Raw genomic sequence first — 17,953 nt, forward strand, 5'->3', positions numbered from 1 at the left:
AATGCCAGCAAGACCACAGAGATAGTGATCAATTTCCACAGGAAATCTTGGTAAATGGTTGTATTTATATAGCGCTTTTATCCAAAGCGCTTTACGTGATACATCACATTCACCCATTCACACACTGATGGCGGAAGCTGCCATGCAAGGTGATAACTAGGACCCACCAGCAGCAATTAGGGGTTCGGTGTCTTGCTCACGGACACCTCGACATGAGCTTGACGGGTCGAGGATCGAACCGGCAACCCTCCGGTTACAAGACAGCCACTCTACCCACTGAGCTATGCCACCCCAATCTTCAAACACTTCTTCACTGAACATCCAGGGACTTGACATTGAGAGAGTGAGGACCTACAAGAACCTGGGTGCTCACCTAAATAACAAACTAGACTGGACAGATAACAATGACTCTCTTTATAAGAAAGGTCAGCGTCCTTTATAACCCCTGAGGAGATTCACATCATTTGGTGTGAACAGGCCACTTAAACAACACTGTGGTGGCATCAGTCTTCTATGGTCTTCTATAGGTCTTCTATGCAGTGGTGTGCTGGGGAGGGGGTACTCTGAGCAGGATAAGAACAGACTCGACAGACTGATAAAAAGAGCCAGCTCAGACTGTGGCTGCCTCCTGGACTCCACTGAGGTGGTGGGAGAGAGGAGGGCTCCGGCCAAACTGTCCGTTGTCATAGCTAACACCTTCCATCCTCTGCATCAGACTGTGAACTCCTTAAGCAGTACATTTAGCAACAGACTGTTAGATCTTAAGTGTACGAAGGAGTGTTTCCACAGGTCCTTTATACCAACATCATTCAGACTTGACAATGCCGCATTATAAACTTCACTGGTCTGCCTCTATTATTGTTGCACTTTTTCCTCTCATAGAGCTCCAGACGTCACGTGACTCCGTTTGTTTACGCCGCCATGTTGGCAGGAAACTCCGCTTCAAAATGAATGGCGCTGGTAGAAAATTTACGCCGTCTGAGTTTACTTTTCATTTTAAATCAGACGATATTATAAAATATACAAACAAACTGGACAAACTAAACATATCCGATCCCTATCATGCCCCCGGTATCTTATTTAAGAATCTTGAGGCGGTCGATCACTCTTTTTCCCTGGAACATATGTAAAAAAGAAACCATACAGGTTTAGTAATTGCAGATGTTTCAAAATCTCTTAAGGTTTGGGCAATTTCCGCCCGAAATTTCTACTGAGATTTACAGAAAGTAAATTGAATGCTGTTCTTGAACTGTTTGGAGTACATGCATGGTTGGGGTCTCATTTGAAAGCTGACAACCTGAATTTTCACCCAGTGCAGTCAGAATTACTCTAGGTGCTACTGGCACAGAGTATTTCATGTTGGCACACACTGAATTAGGATGAATTTTTTTCTCGCCTACATTTTTTCCCTAATAAAACACCTGAAAATCAGTGTGGCAGCACTGTAAGAGCTTGAAAACACAATATTGCAAAAGCCTGGGGTCTTACATAGTTCAGGTCAAAATTTCAGAGCAATACTACAAGAAATGAGTGTTTCACACATGTATTTGTACTGATATGCTCCGCCCCTGTCAATGTTGGATACACTCTTTATACACTGTGCACACTCTCTACAGAATGGTATAAATTCATTTTCACTTAATTTTCACTTCATTTTCATTCCAAAAACTCATAAAGAACTCAAAAAATCACTTCAGATAGGCTTCAGTGTCGATCACACAAACAGATTGAGAGGAATACAGAGAAACAGCAGGTGGAGCCCGGAGCTCACGAATGAAATATCATATAAAGCCGCTGGCAGAGGCGGGATTTATATTCAAGCCATTCAGCAAGCTCATTGGCTACCAGGCCTGTCAATCTAACGTTTCCTCCGGCGTGATTTGCTGAGAAACAAGTCAATCAAGTGATGTAATCGATATCTGTCAGACTCGGCCATGGTTGGCTATATCGCCGAAGTAGGCGGAAACGAGTCACCTGATTGGTTGAAGTCCGGTTTGAAGCGGAAAAGAAGCCTCCAGTATCCATTTTGAATCGCGAACAAAGGGAATAGGACCGTGTATGATAAAGTTATAATAGAAAGATGCAGTGAATATGAAACGCACAGCGCCACCACGCGCCGCGTGCACGCGCACGGAGCCGATCGTTTTCTGGATTTTTTACCTATTTCGAGACATGTTTTGGCCAAAGTATTATACTGGATTGTTTCCTCTGGATGGCTAAGCTTGGGTTCTGGCCAGTTTTTGTGGATTATCTTCTTTTATGACCAGAAACGAGCGTCCAAACTGCGTCGACAGGTGAGCTGTGCACGTTTACATGACTTGTTGTTTGTTGGATAAATGTGTTTATATTACCCGCTGTGGTAATCACATCTGAAAGTGGTTTATACCGGTGGATTCATGAGAATCTCAGCTTTCTATGTGTGTATAGTGTTTGTATAATCGTGTTTGCAGTGTCCTTCTATTTTTAAAAAAGCGTATACCGATAAAAAAAACGGCCCGCCCGCGGGCCGCCGTACTTTAACGGAAACATATCAGCATCATATTGCTAGAAATTACGCGATCAGATATAAAGCTTAGGAAGCGGATTCTGTACCTGATACAAAGTGGTCACTACATAAGCGGAATCAGTTGCCTGCAGGTTCCCACCGCTCCGTTTTCTTCTGCTCGCTTCTTGCACGTTTTATGGCAGTGATCCACCTCTGTCGTCTTTCAGGATCTTTGCGAATCCGATAAAATGCTCTCCCCTTTGCTCGTCCTCGGCTGTTCTGGCATCCCGGGGTGCAACAACTGTCCACCATATCTCTGATGTTGACGCTGAAGAACGTTTAGGAGTTAGCTGGCAGTAGTTTAAACAGCGCGCCTTCCTGCCAATATGGCGGTGTTTTGATTTCGACTGTTGCATACCGGGATTGTGTGACGTCATCTCCCGGAGCTCTATACATGCATTCCACCTACTTATGTGCAAAAACTGTTACAGCTTCATCCTTTTGTATATGGTAAAAAAAAAAAATTAGTCTGTATGTAATATTCTCTGCAGTTTTGCACTGTGCGTTTTTCTTATGTATTCTTGTTCTGTCTCTATAGTTTCTCTTGTGGAGCTGCTGTGAACTTTCCCCACTGTGGGATTAATAAAGTCTATCTTATCTTAAACATAGTGGCAGACTGTGTGAACCCTGTAAGTGTGGATGTCTACTACCTCAGAAATGATGCCAATACCCCAATTTCTTATTTGATATGTTGATAATTGTGGGTCAGAGTAAGTCTGGTGACTGTGGAGGCCATATCTTGTGAGTTACATCACTTTCTTACCTATCACACCTTTGATTGACCCCCCATGGCCTTCATGTAAGCATCAGGAAGAGATGGGTTGGATAGAGCAAAAGGAGGAAGGACAACAGTGTTCTTCAGAGACTGATAGAGAGGAGGAGAGTGATGGTAGAAAGAGATAAATGAGCTGTATGACAGAGGTTTCTGGTCAGAGGATGGAGGTCCAGGACGGAGTAGAGCTCTGTTTTCCTCAACTCCTCAACACCTCCTGCAGGAAAGCAACACCTCACCGGTTTGAAGATGTACTTCTGAACACTGTGATGTCGTCCTTGTCTGTGCTCATTGTTGTTCTCAACCTGCTCGTCATCATCTCAGTCTCCCACTTCAGGCAGAGATTAACTTCTCATTTTGGGAAATCCAAGTGTCTCGTATCAGCAATGTTTTCTTTGTGTATTTGAACTGTAATGCTGAAATTGTCTGAACTGAACCATGCATTTACAATTTATTTCCTCCACAGGAAAGATTTTTACATGTCATGCTAATATATACATAGAGTAGGTGTTAAACATCAAATAATAGCTGAAATCCAGTTTTGATGTCAGAGTTTTAATGTACATGTTGGTTCACTGTCACACTATCAGGGCTCATGAGAATCATAACTTGAACATATTCAATGAAAATGACCTGAAAAAGACCAACTGACATAATAGAGCATATCCATCTATTGTCATTGAAATATGATGTTTTAGTGAGTTAACAATGCTTTTCTTTCTCTTTCCAGGCAACTCCACACACCCACTAACATCCTCCTGCTCTCTCTAGCTGTCTCTGACTTTCTTGTGGGCCTCCTATTGCTGCTGGGAGAAACTTACCGACAAACACAGTGCTGGTTTCTTGGGGACCTGCTTTGTTCTCTTTATTTTTTTGTGGTCTATTTTGTTTTCAGTACTTCAGTAGGAGACATGGTGCTTATATCAATTGACCGTTATGTTGCTATTTGTCATCCTCTGCATTATCCCACCAGAGTCACTGTGACAAAAGCCAGACTGTGTGTTCTTTTGTGTTGGTTCTGTTCTGTTTTTTACAGTGGTTTTGTTTTTAAGGATGCCCTGAATCAACCAGGCATAAATAATTCCTGCGATGGAGAATGTATCGTTGTTATCAGTTATATTGCAGATGTTGTTGATCTAGCTGTAAACTTTATTATCCCAGTCACGGCCATTATACTTCTATATATGAGAATATTTGTGGTGGCTGTGTCTCAGGCTCATGCCATGCGCTCTCACACTGCAGCTGTCACACATCAGCAATCAGTGACACTAAGTAAAAGGAAATCTGAGTTGAAAGCAGCCAGGACTCTGGGTGTTCTTGTACTTGTGTTTCTAATATGTTTCTGCCCATTTTACTGTGTCTCCATTGCAGGGATAAGCCCTTATACTGCAAATCTTGTGTTTTTAATGTTTTATTTGAACTCCTGTCTAAACCCTCTGATCTATGCCCTGTTTTATCCCTGGTTTAGAAAGGCTGTGAAACATATTGTGACTCTGCAGATACTGCAGCCTGGTTCCTGTGAGGTCAGTATGTTGTAGTGAAACTGTGGAGGAACTGAAACAACATCTGCAAATAAATTCATTAATCAGTGAATTCAATGGTCTAGAAAGTGTAAAGGGGCACTGTCTATGGAATTAAACATGTATAGAAAATTTACAAAAATTCTAAAATGAAAGTTTTATTTTAGCTTCAATACATTGAAGTAAGGTTGGGTTTAAAGGTCATGAAATGTCAATTATTCCATTTCTACTGAACGCAGAGCCCTAGTGTTATTATTATTATTATTATTGTTATTATTATTATCTCAAGTAAGCAATAAAAAAATGAGTTTTCTGAAAACGGAGTTACCTGTTTTTGCAAATTAACTCTTCAAATCAGCAGTGGGTGTCATTTTGACAAAACCAATTTGAAATGATCAGCAGAGAAGAAAAAATTCAAAAATATACATGCAAGTGGATGAAACAACACTTGGATTTGATCTTTTCCATTAAAGCATAGGCAACAGTGTGACTGCATAAGTTCAAAATGTCTCTAGGTTGGTATGGTACTACGTTAAATGTAATATTTTCTTCATTTCTTCAAATACTGCGCTACTCCATTTCAATTATGTGAAAGTAAGGAACATCAGTTTGCTGTGGTAACATGAATCAAAGTACTGTTGTGGTTAGACTCTGCTGAGAGACAATGTCATGGAGTGGAACCCCAGATGAAATTAGGGGATGAAGACAGGGTCTCCAAGAGAAAATAAATAAAAAAATATCACCATGGAGAGGAGGTTTTGACAACATGTTGCATCAGACAGATGAAATTATGATGTGAAACATGACAAATAGAAAATCAACAGATATGAAGGAAACTTTCAACAGAGGCTACAGGGAATAAAGGCCTGATAAAAACAATTAGGGTCCGTGATTGATGAAAGAAATATAGCTCTTGGAGGCCGAAGGCAAAATAGGCACTGTTGAATGGTTTTGGGGGTAAGATAGTGTATAATGAGAGCCTGTGATTGGGAAGTGAATCAAAAAGCATTTGATAAGTGGGCCCAAGCAAACCAACCCAAAGGCTAACAGAACAATGGCAACAGAACACAGACAACCAAGAAAAAAGAACTCAAAGTTGGCATACGATGACCATTAAATAAAATGAGTAACTACAGGCCTTAGAATTTATGAGGAGGTCACAATACATCACTTACCCACTGAGCAAAGGAAACAGAGCAGGTGATAAACACTGAGTACTATTAGCTGACACCAAGAACCAACAAACCAACACAATACATTAAACCCTGACAGAGCTAGGAGACAGGACCTGACTCACCAAAACCATGATGTAGTATAATGCAGCAAAGAGAGCTACTAGGAATAATGCTAAAGAAAATTAACAGGACTGACAGAAAGAGATAACAATGCAAAGAAAAGTGACAGAATACAGAGAAATTTTGCTGACAGATTGGGGCTGGAAAAGGCTTCAAAAAAATGCAGGAAAAAAAAGGCCCAGAAATTGGTGTGGCATGCGGAGTCACTCCTAAGGACAGCTCAGAGTCTGGTTGGCCAGGCAGGGCTGTTTTGAAGAGCCAAGCAGGAAGAAGTGGAAGAGGTGAAACCACTGGGTAGGCCAGGCTTGAGGACAGCAGCGATGATGGCACATCTCCAAAGACCACTCATAGGGCAAATGGAACCTCTCTAGACGCCAGACTGGAGGCTGGCACTGAAGAAAATACAACCCCTCAGGAGGCCAAGGAAGAGGCCAGCGATGCAAGATATGGACCCCTCTGGAGGTCACTGGGAGAGAAAACGCATCCTCGCGAGACCATGCAGATGGCCATGCAGGAGGCCGGTGGCGGAGATGGAACCCCTCTTGTGGTGGCATCAGTGAAGATAGAAACTCTCTGGATGTTGGCGGAAGAGACATAACCCCTCGGGGAGCTAGACTGCAGGCCAGTGATGGAGAAGATGGAATCCCTCGGGAGGCTTGGCTAGAGTCCTACATTGGAGGAGATGGAACCCCTCAGGAGGCCAGCAGCAGAGGAGATGGAACACCTCACAAGTTGGGGAAAGAATCTGGGCAAGAGGCCGGAGGCAGAGATTACGGAACCCCTTGGAATGCCAGACTGGAGACCAGTAAAAAAGGAGATGTTACCATTCGGGAGGCTGGGCTGGAGGCTGGTAGTGGAGGAGACAGAGCCCCTTGGGAGGGAGGTGGCAGAGGACAGGGAATGCCTTGTGATGTCAGCCAGGAGGCTGGCAGCAGAGACAGACCCCTGAAGAGATTGGGCAGGAGTTTGGCGGCTGGGATAGAACTGCTCAGGAGACTGGGCAAAAAGCTGGCAGCAGATACAGAACCCCTGAGAAGACCTGGCTGGAGGTTGGTGGTGGTGAAGATGGAATCCCTCTTGTAACTGTCGTTGTTTCTCTCTCTGGTGTCCATGATGTGCAGGTGAAGGAGAAAATGTCCGAACGCCAATTTGACTACTCAGCCAACTTGCACATAAAGCTTCTAACTCCCACATGTCTTACTGTCAACAAGATCCAGGCCTGTCCTGTTGAACTTGCACGGTCTTTTACCTTGCTCCATCGTACTAGTTCTGCTATTCTACATTTAACCCTTTTAACATCTATTTCTCTTTCTTCAACTTTTATTCTCTTATCCCAACTTTTTCTATCTACTCTATTCAATTCCCCACAATTTGTATGCGTAATAAACCCCAATTTAGACCGAACATCGCTCCAAACACCCATGCACCACAGGACACCAGCACACTGAATTCTTGACAGTGCAGCGCATCAGCCACAACACCCATGAGCAAATCAGCATCCCAATAATAGTGAGAACCAGCTCACCTGACGTCGTACCAGGACGGAGAAAAGCGACCAAGGGGCTGCAGGCTGCTGAAGAACGCCGCTTCTGATCCTGTTCGTGACGCCAAATTTGTCGTTTCTCTCTCTGGTGTCCATGATGTGCAGGTGAAGGAGAAAATGTTCGTGACACTGACTTTCTTTAAAAGTATTTTATTAAAAGAAAGAGCAGCATCAGTACAGACAGAAGCAGTCTGGAAGGAGTCGGCCAATTGAATCCTCCTTGCTGGACAATTACCAGCAATCAGGTTTTATAGGTTTTCAACATATAGGAGGGGTTAAAACAAATGGTTCTTTACTGCCTACCATATGGGGAAAGCAGAGAGCATCCCGAAACAACTTCCCCTTGTCTACAACAGCTGAAGAATCCCTAAGTCAACGTTTTGGACAGAAGAACCCTCATAAAAACACCTCCAACAGGGCTCTGTAAACAGGAAAACACATTCCAATGGCATGGGTAGAATTAGTCACACATATAATGCAGGTTCCATCTGTGGTCAGAGACACCAGAACAGACACTACATATAACAAGCAACTCATATCAGATACTAGAACAAACAAAACAGACTCGACTCCACCAACCCACCAAGTAATACATGTAACAGATCAGACACCACATAACTCAGCTGGAGGCCAGGCTGGAAGTTGGGCTAGATGCCAGTGATGTAAGAAATGGAACCCCTCAGGAGGCTGGGTGGGAGGCTGATAATGGAAAAAGAATCCCACCAAAGGTTTGGCAGGAGGCCTGCAAAGGTAGAACCCCTGAAGACTGGAATTTACGGAGTCCCTCTGGAGGCCACGCTGGAGACCAATAGTTGTGGAGCCCATCTGAAGGCAGCTCTAGAGCTGGGGAAGAATTTTCAAGCAAAGACTCTGGAGCAGAGGAAACATCTGCAAACTCTGAACCAATGCTTTTTGGTCAGCTGAATCTGGAGCAGTTATGATTAACTGTGTCAAATACCATTTTAAAATTGAAAAACAGCAGGCAAGCAATTCAAAATAAAGGCTATCAGAATTATTGGAACAGAACACAATACAACAAGCACATAAAATTTACAGGAGGCTAAGGATATACACTAAACACATGGAGCAAACAGGGCTAAGAATCTATGGGGAAGTCACAAGCCACTAACCCTTACCGAGTCTATGCTGACAATATGGCAGTGACTGTCTGAAACAGGGTTTTACAGAGTAGAGTGCTAACTGGTGGCAGGTGAGTCGTAATTGACTGAAGAAAATGAGAGTTGTTGATTGGCTTGAGGCTGTTGGAGGCCAGTGAGGAAAAACTTGATTGTGTGATTGGCCAGAGAAAGTCTGAATATTTCATTAATGTGAGGCTGGTACACATTAGAGACAATCTAATGAGAGCCTGTAATTTGTGTAGAATACTGTAGTTTCTTTGGGTACAGAAAGTGAGAGCTTATGATTGTTTAACCCCTCACGAGACCAGACAGGATGCTGGTGACAAAGATGGAACCTTTCAGGAGGCTTGGCAGGAGGCCAATGGTGGAGACCCTCTGGGAAGACAGACCAGATGCAGATGGGGCCTAGCTGGGAGTAAAGACTCTGAAATAGGGAAATTGCAGGTGATGAATCTGGAGCAGTGAAAGATTTTTCAAGCTCTGGACCAGTTTCTGGAACAAAGGAAGCATTAGCTGACTCGGGTCCAGTCTCTTTACCAGAGGAAGCATCAGCTACAGGTGGGCTTTAAACCTCTCAGAGGCAGCCAGGATGCAGGACTGGCTGACTGGGGTCTCCACGGCCATTGACAGTGGGACCTCCATGGCACTGTGGACTGGTAAGGTCTCTCTTCAGTGAGAGCCATGCTTCCTTCTCGAAGAAGTCCCAGGTGGAGGTGTCTCTTGGGAATGCTGATTGGCAGGATCCTGCAGGAAATTGGTCGATTTAGTGTGGATTTGCTAGACCATATACTGGAATCTTGCGATTACAAGACTTGCTGACTCTGGAGATGACTGGAAATTATCAGGCTGGATGGGAGGTGACTCTGAAGCTATGGATAACGCAGTATTTGAGAAGGTTGTCCAGTAGAAATGACAACAGAGAGCTGGATGAAATGGAGACGAGGGAAACTGGGAGCTTCGTCATCATTGATCGTTGGTTAAAAGGCTGGTCCCCCAGACATGAGATTTTTCTGCAGCATCAAATGGTGCATCTGGGGGAGCAGATCAGAGAGGTTGATGGTTGGTGGAAAAGTCCCTGGTGTCTAGCAGGTTTCAAACTGATCACACCAAATCACGCTGCCTGTGGTATTGTGGTCTAGCTAGCCAGAAGGTGGCTATTTGTCAAGCTGACAGAGAATTTGTAGGCTGATTGCTAGTTGGCTGGAGATCTGGCACAGAGCAAGTTGGGTGGAAACCTGGATGCTGACTGGCTGTCAGCGAACCAGGCATAGGGCAAGATGCCTGGGAGATAGGGGTGTTAATGAAGTCCATAATAAATTCTGTTAATGCATTCTGAGCCAGGGCATTCACTCAGCTTCTCTGCACACCACATACAGAACTACTCTTTATATTCCCACTTATCATATAAACAAACAACTGATTATAAATAATCACAACACTTGTCATTCTCAAAAACCACGTCTGCTGGGTACATTATTTGGCCAAATTGTACTGCCATGGTTTGCTTGAGAAAGACCCAAGTGCAGACACTAATGAGGACGAGAAGACCAGAGAGTCAGTGAAGAAGGTGTGTATTTACAATATGGGAAATAACGAAGTGAACTACGATGTACATGGTTCAACGACAATCAATGACTCAAGAAATTGAGGGTTTTTGATTTCCTGGAGACTTTTAGAGGTCTGACATAGTCTCATGACAGCTTGTGATTGGCTACAGGAAATGAGAGCTTTTAATTGATTTGAGACTCTTGGAGATTATAATGAGTAATTAGAGCTTGTGATTGACCAGACTAAATAAGAGCTTTGTTTGGCTAAAGACAATGAGAGTCTTTGCTTATCCTCAGGCTGTTGAAAATCAGATGGGGGGGAAAGAGTGCCTGTGACACTGGCAATAGAAAATCAGATTCTCTGATTGATGTGAGGCTATTAAAAGTCAGAGAAAGTTTTTTTGTTTTTTTTGTCTGCAAGTCCGCTCAAAAATGACACCAACCACTCATGGTGCCATTGCTTAAGCTTCATGTGCAATTTTTTTTTTTTCTTCTTTGTGACTGTGACCATCACCTGCCCTCATGGCAAATTAACCTATCATGTTTATTTCAAGCTGCTTCCTACATTATGCCATTGAGGGCTGTGCACACCCAAGTGAAACATAAAACAAACACAGAACAGACAGAAAGGTGAGGCATAGACAGTGTTCTAAGAGAAAAGGTGCATTTTATTTGTTTGTACTCTTTAATTCACACCTTAAAACCAGTTACAAATCTAAAACCCTTCACAAACACCTAATACGACAAAGTCCCAACTGGATCAATCATGAAGATGTCAGGAGGCCACAAGAAGGATAGATAAAGCAGAGTGAGATCCACAGACACTAACCCAGCAACCTCCACTGACTCAGCAACCGGAGGAACACACTCTATTGAGTTTTGGTAGGTGCCGGTGTGGTGGGTCTGGCATGCATGAAAACCTCCACCAAAAGGAGGGAGCTGTCCCCTCCAGCCCAAGGAGGTCCACCCAGCCCCCCCGCAGGAGCCACCAAGCGGAGACCCAGCCCAGGAGCCCGGAGCGACCCCCCCGACACAGCCAGAGCACCAAGGCCCGCGCAGCAGGACGGGCCATAGCGGACCCCCACGGCGCCCCACCGGCCCACAGCCCCACTTCCCCCACGACCCCCCCCCCCATCCTCCCCCGCAACCCGGCCCCCCCCGCCCCCAGACCCCCGCCCCCCCCGCCCCCCACCCACGCCACTCCCCCTCCCCCACCATGCCGCCCAGTCAGAGAAAGTGTAATAAGAGCCTCTGACTGATGAGAGAAAATAGGATCCTTCAACGGACTTCAGAACACGAGAGCCTGTGACTGACAAAAGAAAAGACGTTTTTGATTGGCTTGACACTTTTGGAGGCCTAAAGAAAAATGAGAGCCTTTGTTTAGCTTGTTCATTAAAATGTCCATTTAAATAACAATGCAAATTTGATTACTGCATTTCCATTAAAAAAGATAAGACATACGTATGAAAACAGAATGCAATTGTGGAATTCTATTTTCATTTTAAAAGTTATATGATTTTAACAAAGGCCACTATAGGCTCCCATACTGAGGATACTTGTATTCTGAATGTTGTGAAGGCAGGACCATCTCGCTGATTTTGGTTGATATAATCTGATCAGGATGCAAATGCCATCATGAACATGAAAAAACAGTTTTTAATTTGTGTTTATTTCCTATAACAACAGTCAGTAGCGTGGGGCGGCTGATGTTGCAATATTTTAGATTTCAGTCCAGGATGATTTGTTGGCATTGTTGTAAACGGTATGTGTTTTTTCCATCATACCAGGAGAAACGAGTATGTTTGTGTAGGATTTCATTCATCCAGGTCATGGTTATCCAAAGTTGTTTAAATCAATCCACTGGACTTTAAGAAAGTTCCTTGAAGATGTTTCACCTCTCATCCAAGAGGCTTCTTCAGTTCTAGTGTATATTTACATATTCCTGAACATGCATGTTGTTCACCAAACAGAGTGGCAGACTCTATGTGAACCCTGTAAACGTGAGTGTCAACAACCTCAGAAATGATGCCAATATCTCAACTTCTTATTTGATATTTTGATAATTGTGGGTCAGTGTAAGATCTGGTGGCTGTTGAGGCCACATCTCATGAGTTGCACCATTGTTCATACTCATCACATCTTTGATTGACTCCCCATGACCTTCATGTAGGTTTTAGGAAGAGATAGATTGGACAGAGCAAAGGAGGAAGGACAACAGTGTTCTTCAGAGACTGATAGAGAAGAGGGGAGTGATGGTAGAAAGAAAGAAATCAGCTGCACGGCAGAGAGTTCCGGTCAGAGGATGGAGATCCAGGACAGAGCAGAGCTCTGTTTTCCTCAGTTCCTCAACACCTCCTGCAGGAAGCCAACATCTCACCGGTTTGATGCTGTACTTCTGATCGTTGTGCTGTCGTCCATATCTGTGCTCATTGTTGTTCTCAACCTGCTCGTCATCATCTCAGTCTCTCACTTCAGGCAGAGATTAATTTTTCATTTTGGGAAATACAAGTGTCTCTTATCATCAATGTTTTCTTTGTGTATTTGAACTGCAACATTTAAATTATCTGAACCTTTTCTTTAAGCTTTGGAAATGTGATCATGATCTGTGTGCCTACAAAATAATCACTGAAATGAATTTTCATACGAGACATTAACCTGTGAACAATTTCCGTGATGCATTTGAAGCATTGCTGTGAAGTTTGCATTACCAAAGGTGAATGATCCCTGTATGATAGAACTGTTTTACTGAAGATATTTTGATATGATTTGTAGCTAATTGTTGCTTTTCTGTCTCCTTTCAGGCAACTCCACACACCCACTAACATCCTCCTGCTCTCTCTGGCTGTGTCTGACTTTCTTGTGGGCATCGTGTTGATGCCATTAGAAATCATAAGACAAACAACCTGCTGGTTTCTTGGTGATATAATGTGTTCTGTGCATTCTTATCTGTCCTGCAATATTGTAATTGTTTCAATCGGAAACATAGTTCTCATATCAACTGATCGATACGTGGCTGTTTGTGACCCTCTGCATTACCCCACTAAATTTACCATGACGAGAGTGAAACTGTGTATTTGTCTGTGTTGGCTTTATTCTGGTTTCTACAGCGGTGTCATCATACTTGATGATCTGATGAACCCAGGTAAGTATAATTCCTGCTATGGAGAATGTGTGGTTGTCATCACTTTTATTGCAGGAATTGTCGACCTTGTTTTCACATTTCTTCTTCCAGTTTCTGTCATCACAGTTCTGTATGCTGCTATATTTGTGGTTGCTGTATCTCAAGCTCGTGCTATGCGCTCTCACATCACAGCTGTGTCACTTCAGGTTTCTGTAAGTTTGACTACAAAGAAATCTGAGTTGAAAGCAGCCAGGACTCTGGGTGTTCTCATAATTGTGTTTCTAATATGTTTCTGCCCCTTTTACTGTGTCCTCCTTGTAGGTGACAGCACTCCCTCTGCATATTTTGTTGCTTTTGTGTTTCAGTTTAACTCCTGTTTAAACCCACTGATCTATGCCCTGTTTTACCCCTGGTTTAGAAAAGCTATTAAACTTATCGTCACTCTGCAGATTCTGCAGCCTGGCTCACGTGAGGCCAACATACTGTAGAGAGACTGTGGAGTTACTGAAGTGACATCTGCTTTTCAGTCAACAAATTCATCTTTCTGATCTCTGACTAAGCATTTCCCCACACTGCAGCAGCTCAACTCAGTCATCTGCAGCTCATTGGCATCCAATGAACAGTCAAGCTTTGATGATGTGGCCCTCGCTAGTTATATGTTTCATGTTTGTTTCCTTATGTTTTGACTGTGTCTTATTCTCTTTGGACCCTTTTATTCAGCTTTTGGTTTAAAAATAATGATTACTCCTGGATTTACTCTGTTGTTATTATGTATATTTTGTCTTTACATGGCTGTTCTTATTGTACATGAAAGTCATAAGTACCATATTATCAGACAAACTGTGAAGTCCTTTTTTATAAATCCAATATTACATAATAAGGAGAAGAGTAACGGCCCACAGCAACATCTCTCTCTCTAAAAATATGTCTTTTTATAAATGTACAGTGCTCCCAATAGTTTTTATTTCACTCAATTTATATGGAAACAGCATTAAAAATGTATTTTGAAAATCATTGCATAATTTATATCCTATGTGAATGTAAAATATTGTAAAGTTCTTTGAATTCTCTGACATACTTCAGAAGAAACATATCCATTTATTTAATGTATGATATTGATATTATTGTTTACATATGTAAAACTTTATCTTTGTATACATGTACAAAAATATACACATTTTGCATATGCATGTGTGCAACACTTAACTGTCTTAAACTGAACACAACATCAAGAACTCGGTTTGGGATCACATGATGAGATGGACTAAGTTACATGATAAATTCAGATTTTTACTGTCTTTGACTGCATCTGTCCTTTTTAAAAAAAAAAAAAAAACACAGTACTGTTGTGCTAGATGTAACAGCACAGCAGCAGCTTTAGTCTTCTGAGTGTCTCCACTGTGAGATCAGGACAGAAAACTGCACAGAATGTAACTGTAAAAAGCTACCAGCACCTTTGCTGATACTGGGAAACACAATAGACAATATTTACATGACAATATTTTATAGTGTACCTGAGAAATGTTTGGTACGTCTCAGTATACAGCATGTCAAATGCAGTTTGCCAAAAATAATAGGATGTCCAACTACATCTGGTTGGATTTTGCAGAATGCAGACCTCCACACTTTTCTGGCTGTTCTGACTCACAATACTCTGCACAGCTAGACTGCTTACACTACTGTTCAAAAGTTTGGGTCCACTTAGAAAATTCCTTATTTTTGAAAGAAAACATTTTTTTTCCAATGAAGATAACATTAAATTAATCAGAATTACAGCCCAGACATTGTTTATGTGGTAAATGACTATTGTAGCTGGAAACGGCTGATTTTTAATGGAATATCTACATATGGGTACAGAGGAACATTTGAAGAGTTCATTTGCAAAACAGGTAACTCCGTTTTCAGAAAACTCATTTTTTTTATTGTTTACTTGAGATAATAATAATAATAATAACACCAATAATTTATTTTTTCTCTATTTTGTCATGTATTTTACTACTAAGTCAAATACACTCAACTTCAGTTTGATTGATATTATCTCAAGTAAACAATAAAAAAAAGTTTTCTGAAAATTTATCAAAACGGAGTTATCTGTTTTTGCAAATGAACTCTTCATTTCAAGCAATTCCTGTGTTCTAATGCTACATTGTGTTAGCTAATCATGTTGAAAGACTAATACATGATTAGAAACCCCTTGTTCAATTATGTTTGCATTCAATTCAATTCAATTCAATTTTATTTATATAGCGTCAATTACAGTCAACTCGTCTCAAGACGCTTTACAGAACCCAAATGCCTGACCCCCAGAGCAAGCCCAAAGGCGACAGTGGCAAGGAAAAACACCCTTTTAACAGGGAAGAAACCTCGAGCAGAACCCGGCTCTATATAGGGGGGACCCATCTGCCTGCTGGCCGGGCGGGTTGAGAAGGACAGAAGAGGGCAAGGGGGAGGGATGGGAGAAGAGGGAGGGGTGGGAAAGCAAGGAAAACACAACACACATTTGGATACATGCATGACAGGATATGTGACACAGACAAAGTATAAGCTAACATTGAAAACTGACTCATAATTTACTCTTATGATGTACGGCTCTGACATTAAACATACTCCATATATAGCTAGCAGTAAAATTCAAACAGTATGTAAGTTAGCATAACAGTATAGTGAAGGCAATGCAGAGTTGACTGGTGGAAAAAGGGAGTTGGAAGCAGAGGGCTGGAGGAAGGTCAGCAACAGCATCCCACAGTGGACATGGTGGAGACTGGACCAGCTGGTGGAACATCAACCGCAGATCTGAAGCATCCAGCTCTGGGACCAGGGACACTCGGAGAAATAGCACAGGGGGAAACAGAGTGAATGTACTGCAATAACGGTATACATATTAAATGTAAAGGTAGATAGAGAAGGGCTCAGTGCGTCAAGAAAAGTCCCCCAGCAGCCTAGGCCTATAGCAGCATGACGAGAGGCAGAACGAAGGGACGTCCAAGAAGGAGTCAGCTGTGCAAATGAAGACACAAGCCGAACCCCTGTGGGTCACCCAGTCAGCCCCAACTATAAGATTTGTCAAAAAGGAACGTTTTAAGCCTGGTCTTAAAAATAGAGAGGGTGTCTGCCTCCCGAACCCAAACTGGGAGCAGGTTCCACAGGAGAGGCGCCTGATAACTGAAGGCTCTGCCTCCCATTCTACTTTTAGAAATTCTAGGAACAACAAGTAAGCCTGCAGCTTGAGAGCGAAGAGTTCTACTAGGATAATAAGGTACTATCAGATCTTTAAGATATGATGGAGATTGGTTATTAAGAGCTTTATATGTCAGAAGAAGGATTTTAAATTCTATTCTGGATTTAACAGGAAGCCAGTGAAGAGAAGCAAGTATAGGGGAAATATGATCTCTTTGCTAACTCCTGTCAGTACTCTCGCAGCAGCGTTTTGGATCAACTGTAGATGTTTGAGAGAACTATTTGGACAACCCGATAATAAGGAATTGCAATAGTCAAGCCTGGAAGTAACAAAAGCATGAACTAATTTTTCTGCATCACTCTGAGACAGAATGTTCCTGATTTTTACAATATTACGCAGGTGAAAAAAGGAAGTCCTACAGACTTGCTTTATGTGTGAGTTAAAGGACATGTCCTGGTCAAAAATAACTCCAAGATTCCTCACAGTAGTACTGGAGGCCAATGTGATGCCATCCAGAGTAACTATTTGCTTTGAAAGCGAGTTTCTAAGATGTTTGGGGCCAAATACAATGACTTCAGTTTTGTCTGAATTTAGCAGTAGGAAGTTAAAAGTCATCCAGGTTTTAATGTCCTTAAGACAATCTTGCAGTCTAGCTAACTGATCAGTTTCATCTGGCTTCATAGATAAATACAATTGTGTGTCATCTGCATAACAATGGAAGTTAATACAATGCTTCCTAATAATATTGCCTAAAGGAAGCATGTATAATGTGAAAAGTATCGGTCCTAAGACAGAACCCTGAGGAACTCCATGATTAACTTTAGTATGCTCAGAAGAGTTATTGTTGACATGCACAAACTGGAACCTATCTGATAAGTAGGATTTAAACCAGTCCAGTGCTGTCCCTTTAATGCCAATTGAATGTTCTAGACGCTGTAATAAAATGTTGTGGTCGATTGTGTCAAACGCTGCACTAAGATCTAACAAAACAAGTATAGAGACTAGTCCATTATCTGATGCTATGAGAAGGTCATTAGTAACTTTCACTAGAGCTGTTTCTGTGCTATGATGCACTCTGAAGCCTGACTGAAACATTTCAAACAAATTATTCCTTTGTAAGTGTTCACATAATTGATTTGCAACTGTTCTTTCCAGAATTTTAGAGAGAAATGGTAGGTTGGATATCGGTCTATAGTTAGCTAACACATCTGGATCTAAAGTGGGCTTTTTAAGCAAAGGTTTGATGACAGCAACCTTAAAAGCCTGTGGTACATAGCCTGTTACTAGAGAGAG

The 17,953-nt window shown here is 42.2% G+C and overlaps 2 protein-coding genes across 2 annotated transcripts; both read left to right on the forward strand.

The window, feature by feature from the left end:
• Nucleotides 1-3,457: 3,457 nt before the first annotated feature.
• On the forward strand, nucleotides 3,458-4,855 carry LOC110957084 (trace amine-associated receptor 13c-like). Its single transcript, XM_022202930.2, has 2 exons — nucleotides 3,458-3,654; nucleotides 4,048-4,855. The coding sequence occupies exons 1-2, from the start codon at nucleotides 3,458-3,460 to the stop codon at nucleotides 4,853-4,855; spliced, it is 1,005 nt and encodes a 334-aa protein (XP_022058622.2).
• A 7,808-nt stretch (nucleotides 4,856-12,663) lies between these two features.
• On the forward strand, nucleotides 12,664-13,970 carry LOC110957090 (trace amine-associated receptor 13c-like). Its single transcript, XM_022202935.2, has 2 exons — nucleotides 12,664-12,836; nucleotides 13,163-13,970. The coding sequence occupies exons 1-2, from the start codon at nucleotides 12,664-12,666 to the stop codon at nucleotides 13,968-13,970; spliced, it is 981 nt and encodes a 326-aa protein (XP_022058627.1).
• Nucleotides 13,971-17,953: the final 3,983 nt, after the last annotated feature.

Source organism: Acanthochromis polyacanthus, chromosome 14 (genome assembly GCF_021347895.1).
Source record: "Acanthochromis polyacanthus isolate Apoly-LR-REF ecotype Palm Island chromosome 14, KAUST_Apoly_ChrSc, whole genome shotgun sequence".
Lineage (NCBI taxonomy): Eukaryota > Metazoa > Chordata > Actinopteri > Pomacentridae > Acanthochromis > Acanthochromis polyacanthus.

Bases quoted from the DNA above. Each gene is read 5' to 3' on its own strand.
- LOC110957084 (XM_022202930.2), top strand. From the start codon at position 3,458: ATGACAGAGGTTTCTGGTCAGAGGATGGAGGTCCAGGACGGAGTAGAG. The intron at 3,655-4,047 runs GCAGAGATTAAC...TTCTCTTTCCAG, and splicing joins ATCTCAGTCTCCCACTTCAG to GCAACTCCACACACCCACTA.
- LOC110957090 (XM_022202935.2), top strand. From the start codon at position 12,664: ATGGAGATCCAGGACAGAGCAGAGCTCTGTTTTCCTCAGTTCCTCAAC. The intron at 12,837-13,162 runs GCAGAGATTAAT...GTCTCCTTTCAG, and splicing joins ATCTCAGTCTCTCACTTCAG to GCAACTCCACACACCCACTA.